This window comes from Macrosteles quadrilineatus, unplaced genomic scaffold (assembly GCF_028750875.1).
Source record: "Macrosteles quadrilineatus isolate MER2022 unplaced genomic scaffold, UCM_ALF_1.0 Scaffold_8__2_contigs__length_117827958, whole genome shotgun sequence".
Lineage (NCBI taxonomy): Eukaryota > Metazoa > Arthropoda > Insecta > Hemiptera > Cicadellidae > Macrosteles > Macrosteles quadrilineatus.
This window is the reverse complement of record NW_026542601.1, coordinates 76,701,573-76,722,173: the sequence shown is the minus strand read 5'-3', so window position 1 is coordinate 76,722,173 and position 20,601 is coordinate 76,701,573. Positions and strand designations below refer to the sequence as shown.

Genomic DNA, 20,601 nt, shown 5'->3' with positions numbered 1-20,601 from the left:
ATCTAATAATAATTACCCTAGTAATAAAAAGAGAAGTTGTAAAGGAATAAAAGTGATATAACTTTTATGAGCTAGCTGCTGAGTCAACAGTTCTTGGAAGTACTTGACTTGACACTTGATTGTCGTGATAAAATATTAATGGGTTTGAGATTGTTAATGGGATTTTTATTGCATAATTACTCTAGTAATAAATTATGAAAATGTAAACAAACATCTGATAAACCTTTTATGTGCTCCTAACCAACTAGCGATCAATAAAATTATGGCCCATTAAAAATTTAAGGACATTGTCTGGCATTTAAGGACAATTCCCGTACATTTCATGGCCAGTAAAAATTTAAGTACAATTCCCGGTTTTCCCGGTTGGTAGACACCCTGCTAAGGCAACATCCGTGACTGGCCTTTTGGTTAATCGAAGTTTTCCATGACCGGGCTTTGGATGCCGGGAGGTTTGGATTACTCCCTGGAGTTTTCCAGGCTAATTCAAGAAAATATAAAATTCCTGGTATTTCCAAGTTCTCCCCGATAGTAGACAGTAGAAACCATGTCATAGTTAGGATAAGATATGTCTTTTACAAACTATTGTTTCAAAGCAAGGCTAAGCACTGCTGTAAGACGTTGTTTTGCTTGCCGCTTATTGTACCAGTTTTCTACTTCAGTCTGGTATAATTTGTTTTTAGATCCAACAATTTTATTGGTGCTAGGGATTGTTAAGCAAATTCATTGTTGTGTAGGGTTTAGGCTTGGATCTAAATGACATGTAATAAAATAGCAATAATGAATGTACGGTAGCATTGTGGAAGGAACCTAATCGTGTCAATCCTTTTCAAGACCTACAGGAAACTTTTACAAAATTTTAACTGTATCAGTAGAAATGTCATGAAAGTATTAAAAAAATTATTTACCCTCATAACTTGTTTGGCGGCCATCTTTGTGTAAAACCTGTTTTTATTTTTTTACTGTCATTTACTAGATGTTAAAAAGCTTGTTTATTTTTTTAAGATATCAGCGCAAATTAAAAAAAAAATATATTTGGCATAAAATGGGCCTCAAATTAATAAATTAAATGGAACATTATTCAAGTTTCTTGAAAATGTTAAGCAACAAAAAATATATTTATTGTATGAATCGTGATGGATTAACCTCAAAATTGTGCTTGACCGCTTTTTCAGTATTTTTTAAGGGTGTATCCGGGGGTTCATCCCTGCTTTATCACTCCAGTATTGTTTAGTGCTGTTATCTGCTGGACTCAGTATATGCCTCTCATTTAGATGAAACTAAATTTTAATGTTTTCGCCCACTCATCCATGCAGCGGCCAGCCATCGCGCAACCAATCACGTAGTATTTTGTTAAATGCACTCTAAATCCAGTAACACCCATTGTATCGAGACACTAATCTGTATGTAGCGATCGTAGCACAGCTGAAAACTTATTCAATGTTTGTTTGTTGGTTGTTGACAGTTGCTAGGTACTGAGTAGTAAGTACTAGTACTTTTAGCGAATTTCCCATATAGGGAATAAGCTATTACCGTAGTACTCATGGTAAGACCTGGACGCGGGACCGATTTTTTTTTTTCGTTTTGAGATCCCTAGAGGCCAAAAACACCATCCGTTCAAATTCATATATATATATATATATGTCCGTTAGCACAATAACTCGAGCAAAAATGATCCGATTTTGATGAAATTTGGTACAAATGTGTAAACCTACGTTTATTCGAACGAGTTCGCGATCCAGCATGATCGGACCATGGGAACGGGGGTTTACGGGGGGTTTTATGGGGTAAAAATAGGTTTTTCCCATTTTTGACCCAAATAACATAAAATTTAGCAATTTCTTTCCAAACCATTTTGTAGAGCTTAAAAAAACAAATAATTTAGTATATTAAAGTGTTATTATGCGCCTAATGGTTACGGAGAAAATTCCAAAAAATTGTAAATTTAAAATTTCCATGTTATTCTTATGGAGAATAAGTAAACTGTTGTAGTTTGCTTGTTTATAAACATATTTTGATCAAATTTGGAAAATGTTTTTATTTCTTACTAACTATTAACATTTTACAAACAAAAAAAAAAAAAAAACAGTTTTACCCTCCCTGATGCAGCAAACCTAAGTACTTGTTAAACTAATTCTATTTAAATCGGGAATAAATGTTATATTTTTAAGTAGACATTTCAGTGTAAATCCAATCAGTCAAATGGAAATTCGCTTAGTCTGCAGGTTTGCTACTGCCGGGGGTATTTGTTACTATACTTCATCTATTGTTGCATTTATATATTTGTATTCTATATAACATTCTAGACAATCTTCAAATAGTTGTAGGCCTAATTTTTTTACAAAATTACAAATTACACCTGTAGGCTATTATTGTAGCCCATGAACCAAATGGTATAAAACAACATATAGTTTCTCACATTTAAATAGGCTCTAGGTAGTCTTTAATAAAATCCTAGACAAATCAACCAAAAACAGCTTGACGCCAAAGGTGATTTTGTTGGACGATTAGAGGGTTTAACATGTTAAGGTGTCTGGTAGATAGAGTCTGGTTCGCTCGTCACTTTATTGATGTTTATAGATGGGAAAAGCATGTAGGAAAGCTTCATAAAATATTCTCATATGGGTCTACTGTTTAAATAGGGAGAGATGCCAAATCTCCCTAAAAGTCCCTTGTACTCTGCCCCAGTGGCTTTTAAAGTTCCCATGTTATCCACGCCACAAATGTCATAGAAAGCCACAAAAAAACATTTACTATCATTATCATCCTACATAATGAAGAACACCTACGATATAAAGATTCCCACAAACAATTAATAAGGATGTTAGCCAAAGTGCTACTATTTTTATTTTGTAGGAAACACAGACTTAACTTTATCATGATTGGCAAAGGAAACCCCTCTAAGGCTGAATTAACGGCAAGGACATTAAATATGTTTTCGATTTTAAAATACAATATGACTACATCCAAGAAACCTTAGTAAAACTTTAATTAAAGGATTCACATTATTCACATTTAAGGGAAACAAAAAACCATCTGAACAACATTAGGCCTTTTAATTCTGCATTTTTTCAGGTAAATATAACTTGCGTTATAACAGTAACTAGCCAAATTAATGCCAATTGAAAAGCAAATAAAATTGTGAAAGAGAGGTTATGCAGAAAATCAGGCAGTTCTTAAGTAATGTAAACAAAATGTTATTGCTATAAAAAATCTACTGAAATTTTTAAACGTACTGGCGACAATGGTACAATGCAGACTACTGTACATTATCATTGACGATGATTGACATGGACAACCAATTCGGCTATAAGTGGGAAACATTTGTAGAATACACTAAAAAAACCAGATCAGCTTTTGAAAAATGATCAAATATTTACAAGAAATGTTGATTATATGGAACTGTTAGGTAGGCCTACGTAATCTATGAGTTGAGTCTATAAAACTGGTAGGAAATTACGACTTTTATTCGTTTTTAAATGTTATTTGTTTTTAAATACCTACTTTACTTCTTTGCAATTGCTCGATTTCGAGCAACATGTACACAAGTATTTTATTAAAATATAAAGGAATTACATACCGGTAAGTACTTAGAGGGATTGATTGGTATGATTTAGAGAACGACAAAATAATATGAGTGCTTGAATCTGAATGTATTAGGTTTTGAATCAATAGAGATAGATATTGCGATAGTTTCAGAGTTTTTGAATGATTTAAGCTGAAGTACCGGTAGCCTAGTGATTAAGTAATTAGTTGCTGATATTGTTTGGGGTTTATCTTAACATTTAATCATTATTTCCTTATAGTGCCAGACATGATTCATAAATAACTCGTTTTACATTTACAATTTTGTTCTCTAATACCTTCCCTAGATGAAACAGAAAACATCTTAATATACTATCTGCAGTAATATCCTGATAATTAAGACAAATCGTAATACAGTAGAGTCCCGCAAACTCGGCACTCGATAACCCGGCAGTCTGGATAACTCGGCCATCACCTGGCTCAGAAAATTAGTGATTTTTTTGAGTCCGAGTTAAACATGGACTCAAGCCAGCTCAAGTCAAATCATTCTCAGCTCGTACAAATGATTTGTTTTACTATATCTGATGACTTAACACGTTGACTGCACGTGCCGACTTAAGTCGGCGTCGCCAGCGCTCCCAGGTGGCACGCGCCGACTAAGTCGGCACCAGACCAACAGAAATATATTGAGTCAGTGTGAGCTTAGCCTCAGACGGAGACGTTATAATCGTTGCCAGCCTGCCAGCTTAGAATGCGAGCTTTACTTTGGTGTAGGTTGATACTAAAATTTCACGTAAAATCCTGTCTGGCAATGCTTTTGTCCCGGTTTCGGGGATTTTTTCTCTTCAACCCACATTACAAAGACACTGGATACGGATCCATGCAGTGCTGCTACCTTTGGGTGTTTCAGTGAACTACATCCACTCTCGGGGTAACGCAGCACAGTCACCACTGCTCTTTTGTGATTCGTCAGACTGAAATATTTGAATGCCAATTGCGTTCGCTGATTCGGTTGCGCGCCGGGGCTTCGCCCGCCACTGGGGAGCGCCTGTAAAGTCGGCGCGCGCAGTCAACGTGTTAATACTAACTTGTAATATAAATATAAATTAAAGAAGTAGTTAATAAGATTAAAAATTGTATTGTTCTTGTTTTTAACCCTAGTTCCCGATAACTCGGCATTTCACAAACTCGGCACCCTTACAGTCCACATTACGCCGAGTTTGCGGGACTCTACTGTATACAAGGCAAAATGTGGTTCAGATTCCACTATAAACTGTTCCACTATAAATCATCTATCTGCAGTAAACTCGTTGCCATTGGCTGTATGGGTTATTCATTATCATCCCTGTCTAAGGAAAATGTCGGCCTTAGTAACAAGACTACAAGATCGCGCCACTCGTCCTACACTACATTCATAAGCCTACTTGACTTAAAATATACTAGGGATGGTCAAGTCTCGAAATTTCGGGAAATTTTAAATCTAGTTACACGAGACAAGATTTCTTTTTGGCCGAGATTTTTATCGAGACAAAAAAAAAGTTAAACCTGCAGAAAGTCAATGCAATACCCGCAATACAGGAGCGTGTTGTAGTTGCGTTTCCTTTGGGAAGGCCTTCTTATTTAATTAATTCTTCAAATGTAAATATTACTTTAATTATTTTAATAACATTTGAGAAGTTTTGTTAAGTGTTAGCAGTGTGAGGAATGTTTTATTACAGTACTATAAAAAAAGTCAAAACAAGTAACTACTTTATAAAAATTAATATTTTATTTTAGGATAAGTTGAACTCTATCCTAACTGATATCACTATGTTTCCTAATCGTAGGCATTTTTAATAAAATAGGCGTGATTAATAAAAAAATGTTATGCTGATGTTTTTAAATAAAAGATTGTAAATATTCTTGCCTATTATCATTATTTTAGTATTTAAACAGTCATCTAACAATGTTACAAAATCAGGTAAAAATTCCGAACGTGCATTTCCCGTTGTTTATGAGAAGGGAAATCCCGCCTCGAAATTTTATGAGAAATAAAAAATCTCGTCTCGTCTCGAACTAAAAATCCAATCTCGTCCATCCCTAAAATATACCTTTCTTTATATGGTCCCCAATTCAGATTTAAGTATTCAAAGTATAACTGTTAAACTTACCGTTTCCGTTACCGCCGTTACCATTCCCTCCCTCAGCTAGGGCCATTTGCCCTAGACGTTGAACTAGGTTAGGATCCTCTGCTGGTCTTCCTGCACCCCGGTGGGTTGCCCTTCCGGATGCAGAAGGTCCCTGCAATGTATACATGTAATGTAACTGTTAAAAATGTATTCAACATGATCTACTGACCAGAAGATTACTTCAAGCTTTGAGTATGTACAAGGATGGTTCATGATCCCCGCCGCAGCAAACCTGCATACTAAGCCAATTTTCATTTGCCTGATTTGATTTTCACTTGAATTTATTTAAATTACATGAGGTTTGATGAGTAGGCCTACCTAAGTATGTTGCTACAGGTAAGGTACCATTGGTAATAAACTGTTTTTTTATAAATGTGTTATTTTATTAAAATTTAGCTAAGTACAAAATTTTAAAAAATGGCATATTTGATCAAAATAAATATGCACAAACAAGCAAAATACCCCCGCCGCAGCAAACTGGCCTACCAAAAGAATTTCTGTTTGTCCGAATTGATTTTCAATTAAATCTATTTAAATAGCAAAGGTTTGCTGCTACAAGGAAACTAATACCGTAGTGTATTTTTAGGTGTATTCAGTTGTACTCCAGATTGTGAAAATTGTGTCATTTTGTTATGGGGATAGAAATGGAACGCAATAGATCAACTGCAATGCTACTTTTGTATAGACGGTTGAAAAGAAGAAGATGGAAGAATCGAGTGCATTGGGTCCACCTTTTAAGTGTAAAAAAAAAATGGAGTTGGCGGTTTTTTTATATTCTTTTCAGTGACTTTTTGCAACATGATCAAAACTTGTGCACAAATAACCTAAAGTCAAACACAAAACAACTGAACTAGAAGCACACAACGTATGCTGTTCACTGGTTCTATGTGAACAGTCCCATTGGGCCGCTACCCCTACTACTCCAGCCGGCTTGTTTACCCGACACCGGCTACCGGACTTCGTGGAGAGTTAGGGGTCTGCGGGTCCCCGATTTTTTCGGGTCGGGTCGGGCCAGCGGAAGGCCCGAGAGACCGGGTCGGGTCAGAGATTTGTTCGGGCCAAGATCGGGTCGGGCCAAAAAAATAATTATTAGGCTATTTTTAAAGTTATAATAAGTAATTTTCAAAGAAACACTCTTATATACATTATTACAGAGGAATTAAAATGTTAAAATTAGAATTAAATATTAAGTTTGCTCACGTTTAAGAACAAAGACACAACAGAGCAATTATTGCCTTACTGTCACTAGCCAGAGCCAGTCGGCTACTGACAAAACAAAAGCCGTGACGCAACAGTGCAAAGAAAACGAAGTCAAAAGAAAGACTATTTATCCAGAGGTACCAGTTTAATTATTTATTGTTTATTCCATACCTAGTTTAAATTATATTTTAGTATTTTATTTACATAATAAATTATAAACAAAAGAAATATCTGATATAGTGAACAGATCTGTATCTTGTTCTTTTATTTTCCTATTGTCCTTTTTGTCATTCAGTAACAAAACAAAACAACACTTCTGATCGTCTGGTTCGGCATTTTATGGTCACCATTTAATTTTTTTTTTAAAGTACCAAGTATCAACAAGTCTACAAAGAGGTTAGGCCTAAATATTTTATAATTTTATGAAAGTTTTCATCAGTAAAATTATTTTTTTCTTAAGTTAGATTGAGTTTCAAAAAAGATATTTCTAAGATCCAATACAATATTTACAAGACACAAACTACCATGAATTAATTTCTTTGGAAATTATCTGTAACAGTTTTATATTTTTGAATAAAGAAAATATATCTTTTTGTCTCTACTTCCTTGTTTTGTTACTTGTATTTTGTCAGCAATTGGAAAACCGGGTGGTGTAATAAGGGCGGAGGAGGGGGAGGGTCTATGACCTTGAGTGTCCCCGGGCCTGGCTCGGGTTGTGTAAGATGGGTGGGGAGGGGAGGGGGAGGGTCTGTAACCTTGAGTGTCCCCGGGCCCGGCTGTGAGAGTGATTCATGGTTTTTTGTTTACATTCTACTACCCTTCCTTCCGAGAAAAAGACCCTACAGTTTCAAAAACATTGACTTACAGTATAAAAACATTGAGTTGTGTTGCTATTAGGACACTATAATGTCTCTGCTGTCTGCTTATGTTGCCAAATTAGCATTTAACTTTCTTTTCTCTTGATTTAATATAATTTTCTATATATTAAGAGTACCTTTTCGGGTACCTAATAATTGTGATATTGTTTGACTTGAGTTTATGGATTTTTAATTCTTTTCATTTATTAGCTAAAATCAGTTGTTTTAGGATTTTAATCTCTTGCAATACCTATAACTGTGCCTATAACTGTGTATCTATAACTGTGTATGACATGATATGCAATTTTTACAGTCTTTACTATAACTATACCATAAACAATGTATGTGTGTTATTTATTGTTTTAGAGTTTTATAGTAAATTAGTTTACACAATATCTTTTCTTCAATGAGTTCTCCACTTGTCATGTTGCTTAGTCTATTACTATTTTAGGCCCTATAAAAAATAATTCCTATGTAAAGCTGTAGGCATACTAATGCCAATAATAGATAATTCTTTATTTATGATGATGTAACTAATAATGCTATTGTAAGTGTGAGAGGAGGTTAGGAGGCAGGGAATGAATGATTCATATTGCATGGTGGAAACATAGAATTTTTATTTTCTTCTTGCTTGCAGTCTTGAAGCCACAGGCCCTAAACTTGTGATAAGGTTAATTGATTTGTTTATGATCCATTTATATTAAGTTCCATTACAAACTTGTAGTAATATAGCTGTTTAGATATTTCAATAGTTATGAAAATGGGAAAGAATGGCTTGATAAAAAAAAATTATTTTCTTCTTTCTTGCAGTTGAGGCAACTCCTAAGCTGTAAATAAGTTATGAACATGTAATAATATACATAAATACAATCTTTTTCCATATGTTATTTTCAAGTAATATTATAAACACAGATAGGAGTTAAAAAAAGAAAAAAAATCCGGTAATTAATAATTTTTGGCCCGACCCGACCCGACCCGAACCAAAAAAGTCTGACCCGCAGACCCCTATGGAGAGGGCACCTGGCATCCCTCGACGGCAGCTGGGTAAGTAATTAACTAACCAACCAACCACAACGCTAAGTCATGCATTTATGAACAGTCCCATTTACTTCTTCGCACCCAATTACTGGGCAAACGAACATGTCGATCAGTTCAGTCAGTTCAATCATGCTGGTTCTTGTTTGAGTAAAAGCAATTTCTCCACAACATTTAGTTTAAATTGTTAAAGGCCTATTGACAAATTTTTTAAAACCGTTTACTCAATATTTAAAAATATTAGGGATGGTCAAGTCTCGAAATTTCGGGAAATTTTCGGGAAATTTTAAATCTCGTTACACGAGACGAGATTTCTTTTTGGCCGAGATTTTTATCGAGACGAGAATAAAAAAAAAAAAATTATAAACGCCTGCAGAAAGTCAATGCAATACCCGCAATACAGGAACGTGTTGTAGTTGCGTTTCCTTTGCGAAGGCGTTCTTATTTAATTAATTCTTTAAATGTAAATATTACTTTAATTATTTTAATAATAATACTTTAATAACATTTGAGAAGTTTTGTTAAGTGTAAGCAGTGTGAGGAATGTTTTATTACTATAAAAAGTCAAAACAAGTACGGTACCTAACTATTTTATAAAAATTAATATTGCTTTTATTTTATGTTAGGATAAGTTGAACTCTACCCTAACTGATATCACTATGTTTCCTAATCGTAGGCATTTTTAATAAGTTAGGCGCGATTAATAAACAAATTTTATGCTGATGTTTTTTAATAAAAGATTGTAAATATTCTTGCCTATTATCATTATTTTTGTATTTAAACAGTCATCGAACAATGTTACAAAATCAGGTAAAAATTTTGAACGTGCATTTCCCGTTGTGTATGAGAAGGGAAATTCCGTCTCGATCTCGTCTCGAAATTTTATGAGAAATAAAAAATCTTGTCTCATCTCGTCTCGAACTAAAAATCCAATCTCGTCCATCCCTAAAAAATATTCATAATTCATAATACTTACAATATTTAATGTAATAAATTTATATGCATAACTAGCTGTACCCGCGGGCTTTGCCCCGTTTAACGTCATATTCGTATTTGCATGCCTCAATCACGTCCTGGTTGAAGTTCGTTCGCTACGCTCACTCACCTTTAGGTTGGAGCTTGTTCGCTGCGCTCACTTGCCTTCAGGTTGAAGTTCGTTTAACCCACTCACCTTTTGTTTGCAAATTAGCTGTTATAAATTAAAAGAAATATATAGTGCTGCACCCTGTTGGTAATCCTTGTAACTTTAAAGCTATTGAACATCATAGAACAGAACCAACTTGTTTAATTGAAACAGCTGTTAAGATTCATTCATTCCTTTTAAACATTAAAAATCATAAGGTTAACATGGGAAACTCCAGAGCCACTGGGGCGGAGCCTGAGAGTGCGATCAGAATAAAAACTACTTAGTTTTCCTATTTAATGCCCAAAGAATCAGTGTACCGAATTTCAGCCTCCTAGGTAAATGGGAAGTGGGAGAATTAGTGATGAGTGAGTGAGTGAGTGAGTCAGTGAGGGCTTTGCCTTTTATACATTTAGATATTAGGCCTATTATGTTATAATTTATTTTATTGAAAAAAAGTTGAAAAGCTTGCCTCTTGAGTTATTTTAAATAGTGTATTTTCAAACAAACAAACCACAACCTCACAGTCCTAGTAATTAAAATACCACACAAAAAGTTTATTTGATATTCAAGTGAAACAAAACTCTATAATAACATTTAGAATGATTTGGAGTTTGGCTGCAGTACGGTATCTTACTTGTGCTGGTCTGGGGGCCATCCCTGGGGGAGGGCCAGCATGGGCTGGTTGAGGTGCCGGTGGAGCCTGTTGAGCTGGAGTCTTTGCCCGTCCTCGGGCACGCCCCCCTCGGGCTGCCGCTCGATCTGCCATAGCTGAAAAAATAACACAATTGTTTACAGAAGACCCACACTTAACTGACCCCAATGAGACCAAGCTAAGGTCGGATAACTCAAAATCCCTAAAAACATAATAAAATTAAGTGCTGGTGCTTTTAGAATTATAAAATCATCATTTCTAAGTCGAACTTGCATTAAAAATTAAATAAACTACACTTGTTTCCTTTTTTTCATCTTGATAGAAAAGTTACAGAATAACACAAAACACGGTTAAGTAAAAGACTTTCAGTGGAAAAATTGTAGTTTCATAATTTCACTCTTTTTATTGCAGTTAGAAGAATTGTTGTAAGCCTTTACAGCAACCGTTAATTTCTTTCAATGGGTTTCACCTAGTCTATATTAATATGCAGTTTTTTTTCACAGTCATAACGGCTGGACAGATTTTAACGTTTGATGTCTCAAATTAATGGTAGGCCTATTTTTCATAGATGTGGAAATACGTCTCATAATATTATGAAAGGGCATCGCTTAAGAACAGTTAAGGGCTTTAAGTTACGGAACAGTTGCGCTATCAGTCATCATTGGATCAAACTCAATTTACTTTGTTTACAACTAAACATATGTTTATGGTTTAGAAATAGCTCATAGGGTTTATCACAGACTGCAGGACTTATTACTTCTAGAGCAAAGCCGGAATTATTTTTGTATTTTAATATCTCCCTTGGTTTAGTAATTACTGTAAAGTATTTCCTAGCAAGATTTATTTAACAATGTGTATAGTTTTTTTGTTTTTTCTCTGTAGGCCTAGTGTTTTATTCTGTTGTTTGGTTAACTCTCTGTTTTTTTTTTTTATTAGCAAGATTTATTTAACAATGTGTATAGTTTTTTGTTTTTTTCTCTGTAGTGTTTTTTTCTGTTGTTTGGTTATCTGTTTTTTTTTTGTAGATTTCAGTTTAAAATTAAATACCGGACCCATAAGACAAAGAATTGTGAGAGGCTGGAGAGTGACCGCGAAGGTGACCGCTTGCATCACTCTCCCAATGGAACATTTGACGGATACAGAGCAGTTAGTACTTGTAGGCCTGGGGATGGGGAATACTACCCCCCGGAAAACCACCCCCTAGTTGAAATGTGAATTCACAAAATCTGCCTACTAACCAATATGGTAGCCGTGTCCACGACTGGAATACTACTTCCCTGGCAAAATGTGATGCTATGTAATTTTAATTTGAGTAATTCCAATTGATAATAGAAAACGCATGTGGAGAATGGCATACAGAATTGTTTGGTTGGTTAGGTTAGGTTAGTTTAGAACAGTATGACAACGAAACTTAAGTGTCCGTGACTGGAAAACTGCCCCCTCGATCTCTGACCTTGGGGGGGGGGGGGGGGTTAGTTGTCCGGGGGGCCGTCTTCCGGCGACCCATAGGCCTACTAGACCGCCGTGGTGCTACATAAAACCTCGGACAAATAAAAGTTGAATGTTTACATTGTGGTGGCTCAACATTTAATGCAAGAAAAGACAAGTCACATTTTTTATTCTTTGTTGTCATGAAGAAAAGGTTCCTTTACCTTATTATTTATGGAATTCAGCATACCTGCAGAAATCTATTGGAAACTCGCTATACAAAGACAGAGCTACAATACTTAGACCCGGAAATTATTTGGATAAAATTTTGCAATTCAATTCCGCATTTAAGGAGAGTACCTTGAACAGGATCTACAATTTAAGTTCCATGACATATGTATTTGGAGTTGGTTCATCAGTTTCACTTCGCCTTGCTGTGACCTTTGACTAACACTGCAAGTTCTTCTACATTCGTCGCAGACCATTATTGTAGAAAACTGTGTAAAATCATTCACGCAGTGGGTCAAGCATAAAGAAATTCAAATAAACAACAAAAATGCGCCACAAGTTAAAGTGCACGTTGTAATTTCTCCCGAGGCTAGGTGATGTGTTGTTGCGTCAAAATGATCTTAGTCCATATATTATTGAGTCACCAGATCAAATAATTGGAAGTGGGTCAGTAATTCAGGAAATGGTGAAATTAACAATGTTGTAAATAAAGACACCACAAATGATATATTGATACCTTTTGTATGTGTTCTTTATTTTTTTAATTCAAAGTCAATTTTGAGCAACGGGTTATCTTGTGTTTAATAACTTTAGTACTGTAATATTAATTGATGCTTCCAAATCTATCGTAATACTTTTGACTATTAATACAACTAGACATTCCATCCCCATGTTAAATTTGTAGCCAGTTTCTTTACCAAAATTGTCATAGTTGATGTGGTCTCCGACAGATTGTGCTGATCTATAAATTACTGAATTCTGTTGAATACACAACTCCTGTACCAATGTTGCTACAATCACTATAAATCACGGAATTCGTTTTAAGGGTTTTAACAGCTATTATGTGTTTAAGGAGTGTCTGAATGAAGTTTCTAACAACTGGAGCAACTAATAAGCGCTGATATGAATAGTTACTGTTATTGCAAAGAAATATATTGGGCGGAGCTAAACAAAGCTCTGTGGGATCACCTTCAATGCATACTTTTTTCATCATCACTCAATAACGGTTGAACATATCTTAGCCAAACTTACCAAGGTTGTTTTGGCAAATATTTGGAGGGTTTAAGACTAAACAATTTCGATTTTTCATAATGCCTATATAATTTAAAAGTAGGTAACTCAAAGCTTTTAAGTTTTAACATTCACAAAATGTTGTTCATTACATTACAAAGCACTTGGGAGTTGGGAGATGCACAGAATTGTGGGTTCTGAGTGAGCTGGTGGTTTGTTGCACCATTTTTATGGACGTGACAAATTAATGAGTTGTTTACAATATTGTGTAGGTAAATTTGAAGCAAACTTTACACTGTACCATTCACATATACTACAGTTACGAAAACGAGTGAAATTCTATGTTACAATTATTTTGAATACTAAAACCCCACTAATCAAAAGGTTTTAAGACCAGGTTTGAATTTCCAAAAAGTAATTTCCCGTGAATTAGGCTACATTTAAAACGAAGCTAGAAATGTGTTTTGAATGTTGTTTTGCCTCTCACCCTTTAAATATTTTTTTACCTTTTTATCATCGCATCAGGTTATACAAGATGGAATGTATAACAGTGAATTTAAGTGAATTTAAGATTGGCGAGTTTTAAAAGTATGCCTAATTGATTGAAATCACTACAATTAAATATAGCATGGCGAGCTAATGTCTGTCTCGTACAACAATCTCTGAATGTCAGAATCGTCATTTTAGGACATGATGCTAACAAAATACAACCTTTTATGAACACTATTTCACACAATTCAGTAATATTAATGCATGAAGATTACTGTTATACACACACACACAAACTTCACTAACACTAAAACTACGAACTAATAACGTATTTAGTAATAAATCGCGGATAACACGAGAACGAACACTATTACCGGCAACAACACAAACAAACAATGGCGAATACAAGACAGCTGACAGACTGTAGGGGAGACCGGGGCACCTTGGGCCAGTTTTATATATTTGCTATTATAATTTATTAATGACTTTACTAAATGCAAAACTAATATTTTCATTGTAAAGTACCATATTTCATTAATCTTAAAAAAAAATTTCTGATTTTTTGTTATGAAAAATAAAATTTGTAGTAATTTTATTTTTTTAACTATTTACACAATGGCCCACTCTACCCTACAATGGGGTAGGGTGGGCCATGATTTAATATTATGCCTTAATGTTGAGAAAAAACATAATAATTCAAAATACAAAGTTAAAAACCTATGAACATAATTTAACAAACATTAACAACCCTTTAGAATTGAAAATCTTTTAAAATTAGAAGTCCTTTGATATAAAAATAATCTTTAAAAATGAAAAGACGATTGTTTCAAAATTTCAGGACAAACAATTTCCATAACATTGAAGATCAATAGAAAAGCTCAATTGAGTTAAGGTCCTTTCTGTGCCTCCATGTGGTATTGGTTTTGGAAGTTTCCGTTCTATGTCCTGTTCAAGAGCTAGGCCCAATGTGCCCCGCCAAAGATGGCCCACTGTGCCCCTAATGTTGGTTTTTAGGTTAGATTTAATTACCACCGAACTAAGATGAATACACAAAAGAAAGAAAGTGGAGTGGCTTGGTAAGGTATAAAACTAAATATCTATGTTAATTTTCATGTTTAATATATACAATAACTTGCCAAAATAAGATATCTTAACACTACCTGTTTCAGCAATCAGACTACCAAAAACAAACATGTGCTTCTAACTTCCCTCCAAATAGTTTTAGACTCTAGATTTTTCTCCTCAGTGTGACCAACCTAGAGATCTTTCAAAAGGAAATTTACCTGGTTTATTGGAAGTAGTTCAGTATAATATATTAACTATGGCCCACTGTGCCCCGTGGCCCGCTGTGCCCCAGTTTCCCCTAGCAGTAAGACTCACTTCCGTCGTCTACATGCGAGCATACAGAAATAGCCCTGAGTACAGGGCTGCCACTCTCTGAGTCTATATTTCTTCCTCTTCAAAATGACATAGGTAACTTACTAAATGACTAGTAATAATAAATTACACTGTATGTAGGCCTAATTCGTATTTTCCACATCGTCACCTGACGACCATTGGCCATTTGTTAAAAATTTTGAAAACAACTGTTTTCATAAAATAGTACCAGTTGTGCAATCAATATTTCGTTCTAAATATTACTACCTACCACAATGAAGATAAAACCAATGGCTATTCAGTGGTACCACCCGCAACATCCCACGACGAAAATTACCCGAGCAGGGTAATGCCAAACAAGACGCGTTTTGCCAGTTCCCAAGTGTCGGCTGCAAAAGTCGTGCCGCGCCAAAAATTCATTTGATTTCTAATCGTCGCCGTGACATTGTTAAAAGTTATACCTGCTACAGGGTTTGTTTATGTAATAAAATGAAAGTTCAGAATGTGATCTTTCGAATGGTAATATATTATTCTCATCTGAGTTGATTATGCGTGTTTTTTTACCGCTAAAAAAATTTCGGCCCACATCGTCACCAGACGACTTTGGCCATTCTAAGCATCAACGTCAGATCGTCACCAGACGACCATCGGCCACTGCTAGGGTTAAGCTTAGCCTCGGCTGTAAGACTAATAAAATGCACAAGATTTTACAATGACCTAGATCATCCCTCTGGTAGCCTAGGCCTAAATCAGAACTTGTACTCACCATAAGACAAGCGAGGAGAATTTTTTACATTGCCTTGACTACAACTTGGGCCCAATAAAAATGCACATTTTAACAATGGCCTAATTGATATAAAGGCCTATCCCTTTAGTGGTAACGGTAATAACAGGCCTAGGATTCCAACTAGACTAGGCCTAGGCTAGGCTTAGTCAATTATTAGACAATCATAATTTGTCTGGTATTTTATGTTTATTATAGTACTAGCTTAGGCCCGTGTAGGCCTAGGCTTCAAACCACACGTCCACGAAACGTTATTAAGTGACCTAGGCCCATTTCAAACTTATTTAGGCTGTCTGATCTGGTTCGAACGATCTCAAAATCCACAAGTTAGCCTAAAACCATTAAATTAGGGTAGTATTTACCTCCTTGAACCTTAAATATTCACAAAATTGTGTTAATTAAACTTAACCAGTATTGTTTTTTAGTTACTTACCGAGTTTTAATGTATGTAAAGGGATAGAGAAGAAAGCTCAGTGACCTAAGATAACATAAACGGTGTGGTCGCAGAGAAAGAGAAATGGGGTCGCGGAGTCAGTGTGTGTGTAATGGCGAATCCCAATGCAATAATGGTGGAGGTGGAGGAACCGAGGAATGGACTATGATGGAGGAAGGAGGAAGAAGTAGTGTTAGTGTAGTGTAGTGGAGTGGGAGTGCTGGTCAGTGGGAGTAGAATAGGAGTAAGATGTACCGGAAACGAAAGAAGAAGATAAGATTAAGAAGATAGGAGACAAGCAAAATGGCTCACATTGCCAATTAATTAGTTATTAAAAAAGCTGGAGTATTTTTCTAAAGTTATCCATCCGAAAGCTAGATACGAAAGTTTGAATTTTGGAAATAACTTAAAGGTTAAAATCATCCGTACTACTAACTATAGTCCTTTGTTTTCCAACAAGTGGTTTCCAGCCTAAATTCAATATTCTTACGATCGATTAAACATATAATCTATAATCAATGATCAAGGGGAGTAAGCTGGTCTAGTGGTAGAGTTCGGGCACGGCCGCCTTCGGAGCCAGCGGTTTTGGGTTAAAACCCGACCAATTAGGCGATTACCAATGGATTTTATCCATGTTATAATGCCAAGACACTCTAGGAATAGTGGAGTAATGTGTAAAACAGTTCTGGGATAGAACCATAGATTAACCAAAACAAATAGAATCCTTATACTATTGTCAAATTTGAAGCTAATTTATTTATTTATTCCAACGGGAAACCCATCACATTGATGCATTACAAAAAAAAAACAAAAAAATAATGAAGGCAAGATGTGTAACTACAAATATTCATCAACAAACAGCAACAACGTAATTGTTTATGATTAGATCGTATTATTTGGTTAAACGAGGTTTTAAATGGCTGTAATAACGGGAAACAAATTCTAAACAAAACACGACCTCTACATAAACCGTACATGAACTAACAATAAAATTGTCTTCAGCTGTTCCATAAGGATGAGAAATCTTATGTATGTGGATGTATACATAACCATGTAACAAACAACTAACAACAAATAAATATTTTCAGATTGACAACGAAAATAAATAATGGATTTGATGGATGAGAGAGAATACAGATGAAAAGAAACTAGCAAATAGTTCACACATCCGCTCAGGCTGAGTTGACGACAGATCGTGTGTCAGTTTACTTGGGACGATCTCTTGACGTTTTAGGTTGTGGACAAATCTCCAAAAACTTTGGGGTTGTTGGGAAGACACTTTTGAACATATACAATGTATATATATATCTGGAGCAATGCCTTGACTGCCGACGACATTCTTCTCTTAATCTCGAAAACTCCAAGTAGGACAATCTATCAAGGGTGTTCTTGTAAATCCGGTGAAGTCGTTTTTTCTCAATGATGGTTGATTTGATCAGTAGAGTACCAGCAAGCAGGGATGCTGTTGCTACCAATTTTCTTGAGTGGTGTATGTTGAAGAATAATATTCTTCAAGGTACCGGTATCACAAAATAACTGAAACGAGGTATTTAGGTCAGAATAGTCATCATCAGGAGTAAGATTCGCCTAATGGAGACTGTGAAAGATATCAGCGTGACGACACCCCATAAGGTCTGGAATGAAAGTAAATTTAGGTTTAGACAGGAATAACTTTGGTTGAAGAACTATGTCAAGTGCTGGATGCTGAGCATCAATGGGTAACAGGGGTGCTACCTCTTCACGAACACACAGATCACCTGATGAAAGAACCAAGTCCAGGAGCACACCTCTTTCAGATTGAGGATGCATGACAGCTCATTAACAGCTCTAGATGAAGCAGTAGGGCATAATGGATCAGGCATGGACCAGTCGACATATGGAATATTAAAGTCCCCCGCAATCATAATCTCAGTTAAGTGAGTAGACATAGTGGGTATCACATCCTCAACTGACTGACAGTAGCTAGATAGAATAGACGTCACTGGAGTTGCCTTGTGGGATGTATACACAATTTAACAATAAATGATTGTTATGTGACAGCTGAACATTTACAAAAATTAACTCAAATGGTCCCAATTCAGAAGTTTCGATGATATGACTTAAAAAATGTTTCGTTTCTAGTTCATGTTGGTAATAAATAAATACAATTACCTTAAGCTGATACATAAAGAATAAGGATGACAGATCTATTAATAGGTACCTAGTATGTTTTATCTATGCTAGGGTGTGAAGGTGGGAGACAAAATACCCCCGTCGCAGCAAACCTGCATACTAAGCGAATTTCCATTTACCCGGCTTGATTTCTACTAAAATATTCCCTATAAATTTTCAGATTTATTTCCTATTTAAATAACATTAATTTTAGTGAGTAGTTAGGTTTGCTGCTACGGGGAAGATGTTGAGGTGTGTTTTTTTGAATTGAAATATTGATAGCTTAGTATGAAATAAGCCAAATTGCCAAATTTGATTAAAATATATCCATAAACAAGCAAACTAGAACAGTTTATTTATTCTCCATAAGAATAACATGGGAATTTTAAATTTACAATTTTTTTAATTTTCTCCGTAGTCAATGAACATTCAAAAAAACTTCAATATACTAAATTATTTGTTTTTTTAAGCTCTTCAAAATGGTCTAGAGAGAAATTTAGAAATTTAAAGTTTGTAGGGTCAAAAATGAGAAAAACCCATTTTTACCCCATAAAACCCCCCATAAACCCCTGATCCCATGGTCCGATTATGCTGGTTCGCGAACTCGTTCGAATAAATGTAGGTTTACACGTTTGTACCAAATTTCATCAAAATCGGATCAATTTTGCTCGAGTTATCGCGCTAACGGACACATATATAAATATATATATATAAATATATATATATATAAATATATATATATATATGAATTTGAACGGATGGTGTTTTTGGCCTCTGGGGACCTCAAAACGAAAAAGTAAATCGGTCCCGGGTCTAGGTCTTACCATGAGACCTACGGTAATAGCTTATTCCCTATATGGGAAATTCGCTAAAATGATAATCAATGGTGTTCCTAGGTTTTTTTTTGTCCTAAGACGCTAGGCACGAGCCCGGGTTTATTTTTCACATTACTTATGGCTAGGTTTAAGGGGTTACGGAACTATCACTAGTATCTAATAGTTAATGATAAAACCATAGAAAAAACATACTATGTTTGATGTTTTATCTATGATGAAACAAACTCTCCTAGTAGATTTTTCTCATCCTTATGGAACAGCTGAAGCCAATTTTATTGTTAGTTCTGTTTGGTGCACTGTAGAGGACAGAGGTCGGTTTGACTCTTTGGCTAGTAACAACACATGACGGTTATACACCACGAACCAACGCGAACCGTACTCAACGACTGACGGTTCGCTTGGTTTCCCACGGTGGGAAAACTATTTCTGATAATTAATTAGCTATGTTGGATAGCGGTGGTTTGACTATGTCTGATTAATATGTTTTACGCATAATTTTATCGTTAAAATTGCAATGAAAAGGGATTTATCAGTAAAATATCTTTGTAATAATACTACTTTGTTACGTGCATAATTTATTTGTCGTTTCAAGTTGTTTGATTGCCCTTTTTCCAGTTTTATGAGCCTTTTTACGATTTTTAGAAATTTTTAAAATATGGCGTTGTTTTTTAAATGAAATATTTTGTAATTTAATGAGGAACCATGTTTAAACATTCGTTTTGAAAAAAAATAATAAAAATAAAGGAGCTAGTTAGATAAAACCAGCATGATGTCACCTTGAGCCTGCCTCCTACCTGGTCTTAGTTGGAGACAAAACACCATTGTTCTTTTGGGCTCGGACCATCTCATGCTCATCCTTTGAGCTCCACCGGGATTAATGATTGAAAGCCGGGAATATGTGTAATTGGGATTCGTGAACCCAACTTTTAAAACCAGGTTTTATTTATGCCCTAATTGTGTGGAGCATATCAGTTTGGTCCATGGCTTATTCATTAAGTCTGGAGCTCGTGAACATGATTTTTTTAAGTCGCATCACAAATACCGGTTATTTCCAGATTTTGGCCTTGGAATAAGATAAAGCCGAGCTCGTGAACCACCTATGGTTAGCAGAGATTTTGAGTTCAACCTGTATAGCTGTGACATGAATTTAAAATTCGTGGCTACATGACAATATTTCCATTGTAGTAGTTGCTGCGTATGCTTAAAAAAATAAAGCAGACTGTACTAGAATCTAGCTAGACTTACTATACTACAGTAGCAAAAGAAGCTATTAGTGATGGTGATGTTGTAGACATACACACTCC

At 35.3% G+C, this 20,601-nt stretch overlaps 1 protein-coding gene across 1 annotated transcript in view; it reads right to left on the bottom strand.

Annotated features, from left to right (window-relative positions):
• The window catches only part of LOC128999622 (piwi-like protein Siwi), a 57,139-nt gene extending 40,715 nt beyond the window's left edge, over window positions 1–16,424 (bottom strand). Inside the window, exons 1-3 of the mRNA XM_054426211.1 lie at window positions 16,311–16,424; window positions 10,543–10,676; window positions 5,673–5,802 (exon numbers count right to left, since the gene is read on the bottom strand). Coding sequence (XP_054282186.1) covers window positions 5,673–5,802; window positions 10,543–10,674 — 262 coding nt within the window. The 5' untranslated portion in view covers window positions 10,675–10,676; window positions 16,311–16,424. The remainder of the gene's footprint in view (window positions 1–5,672; window positions 5,803–10,542; window positions 10,677–16,310) is intronic.
• Between the last annotated feature and the right edge of the window lie 4,177 nt (window positions 16,425–20,601).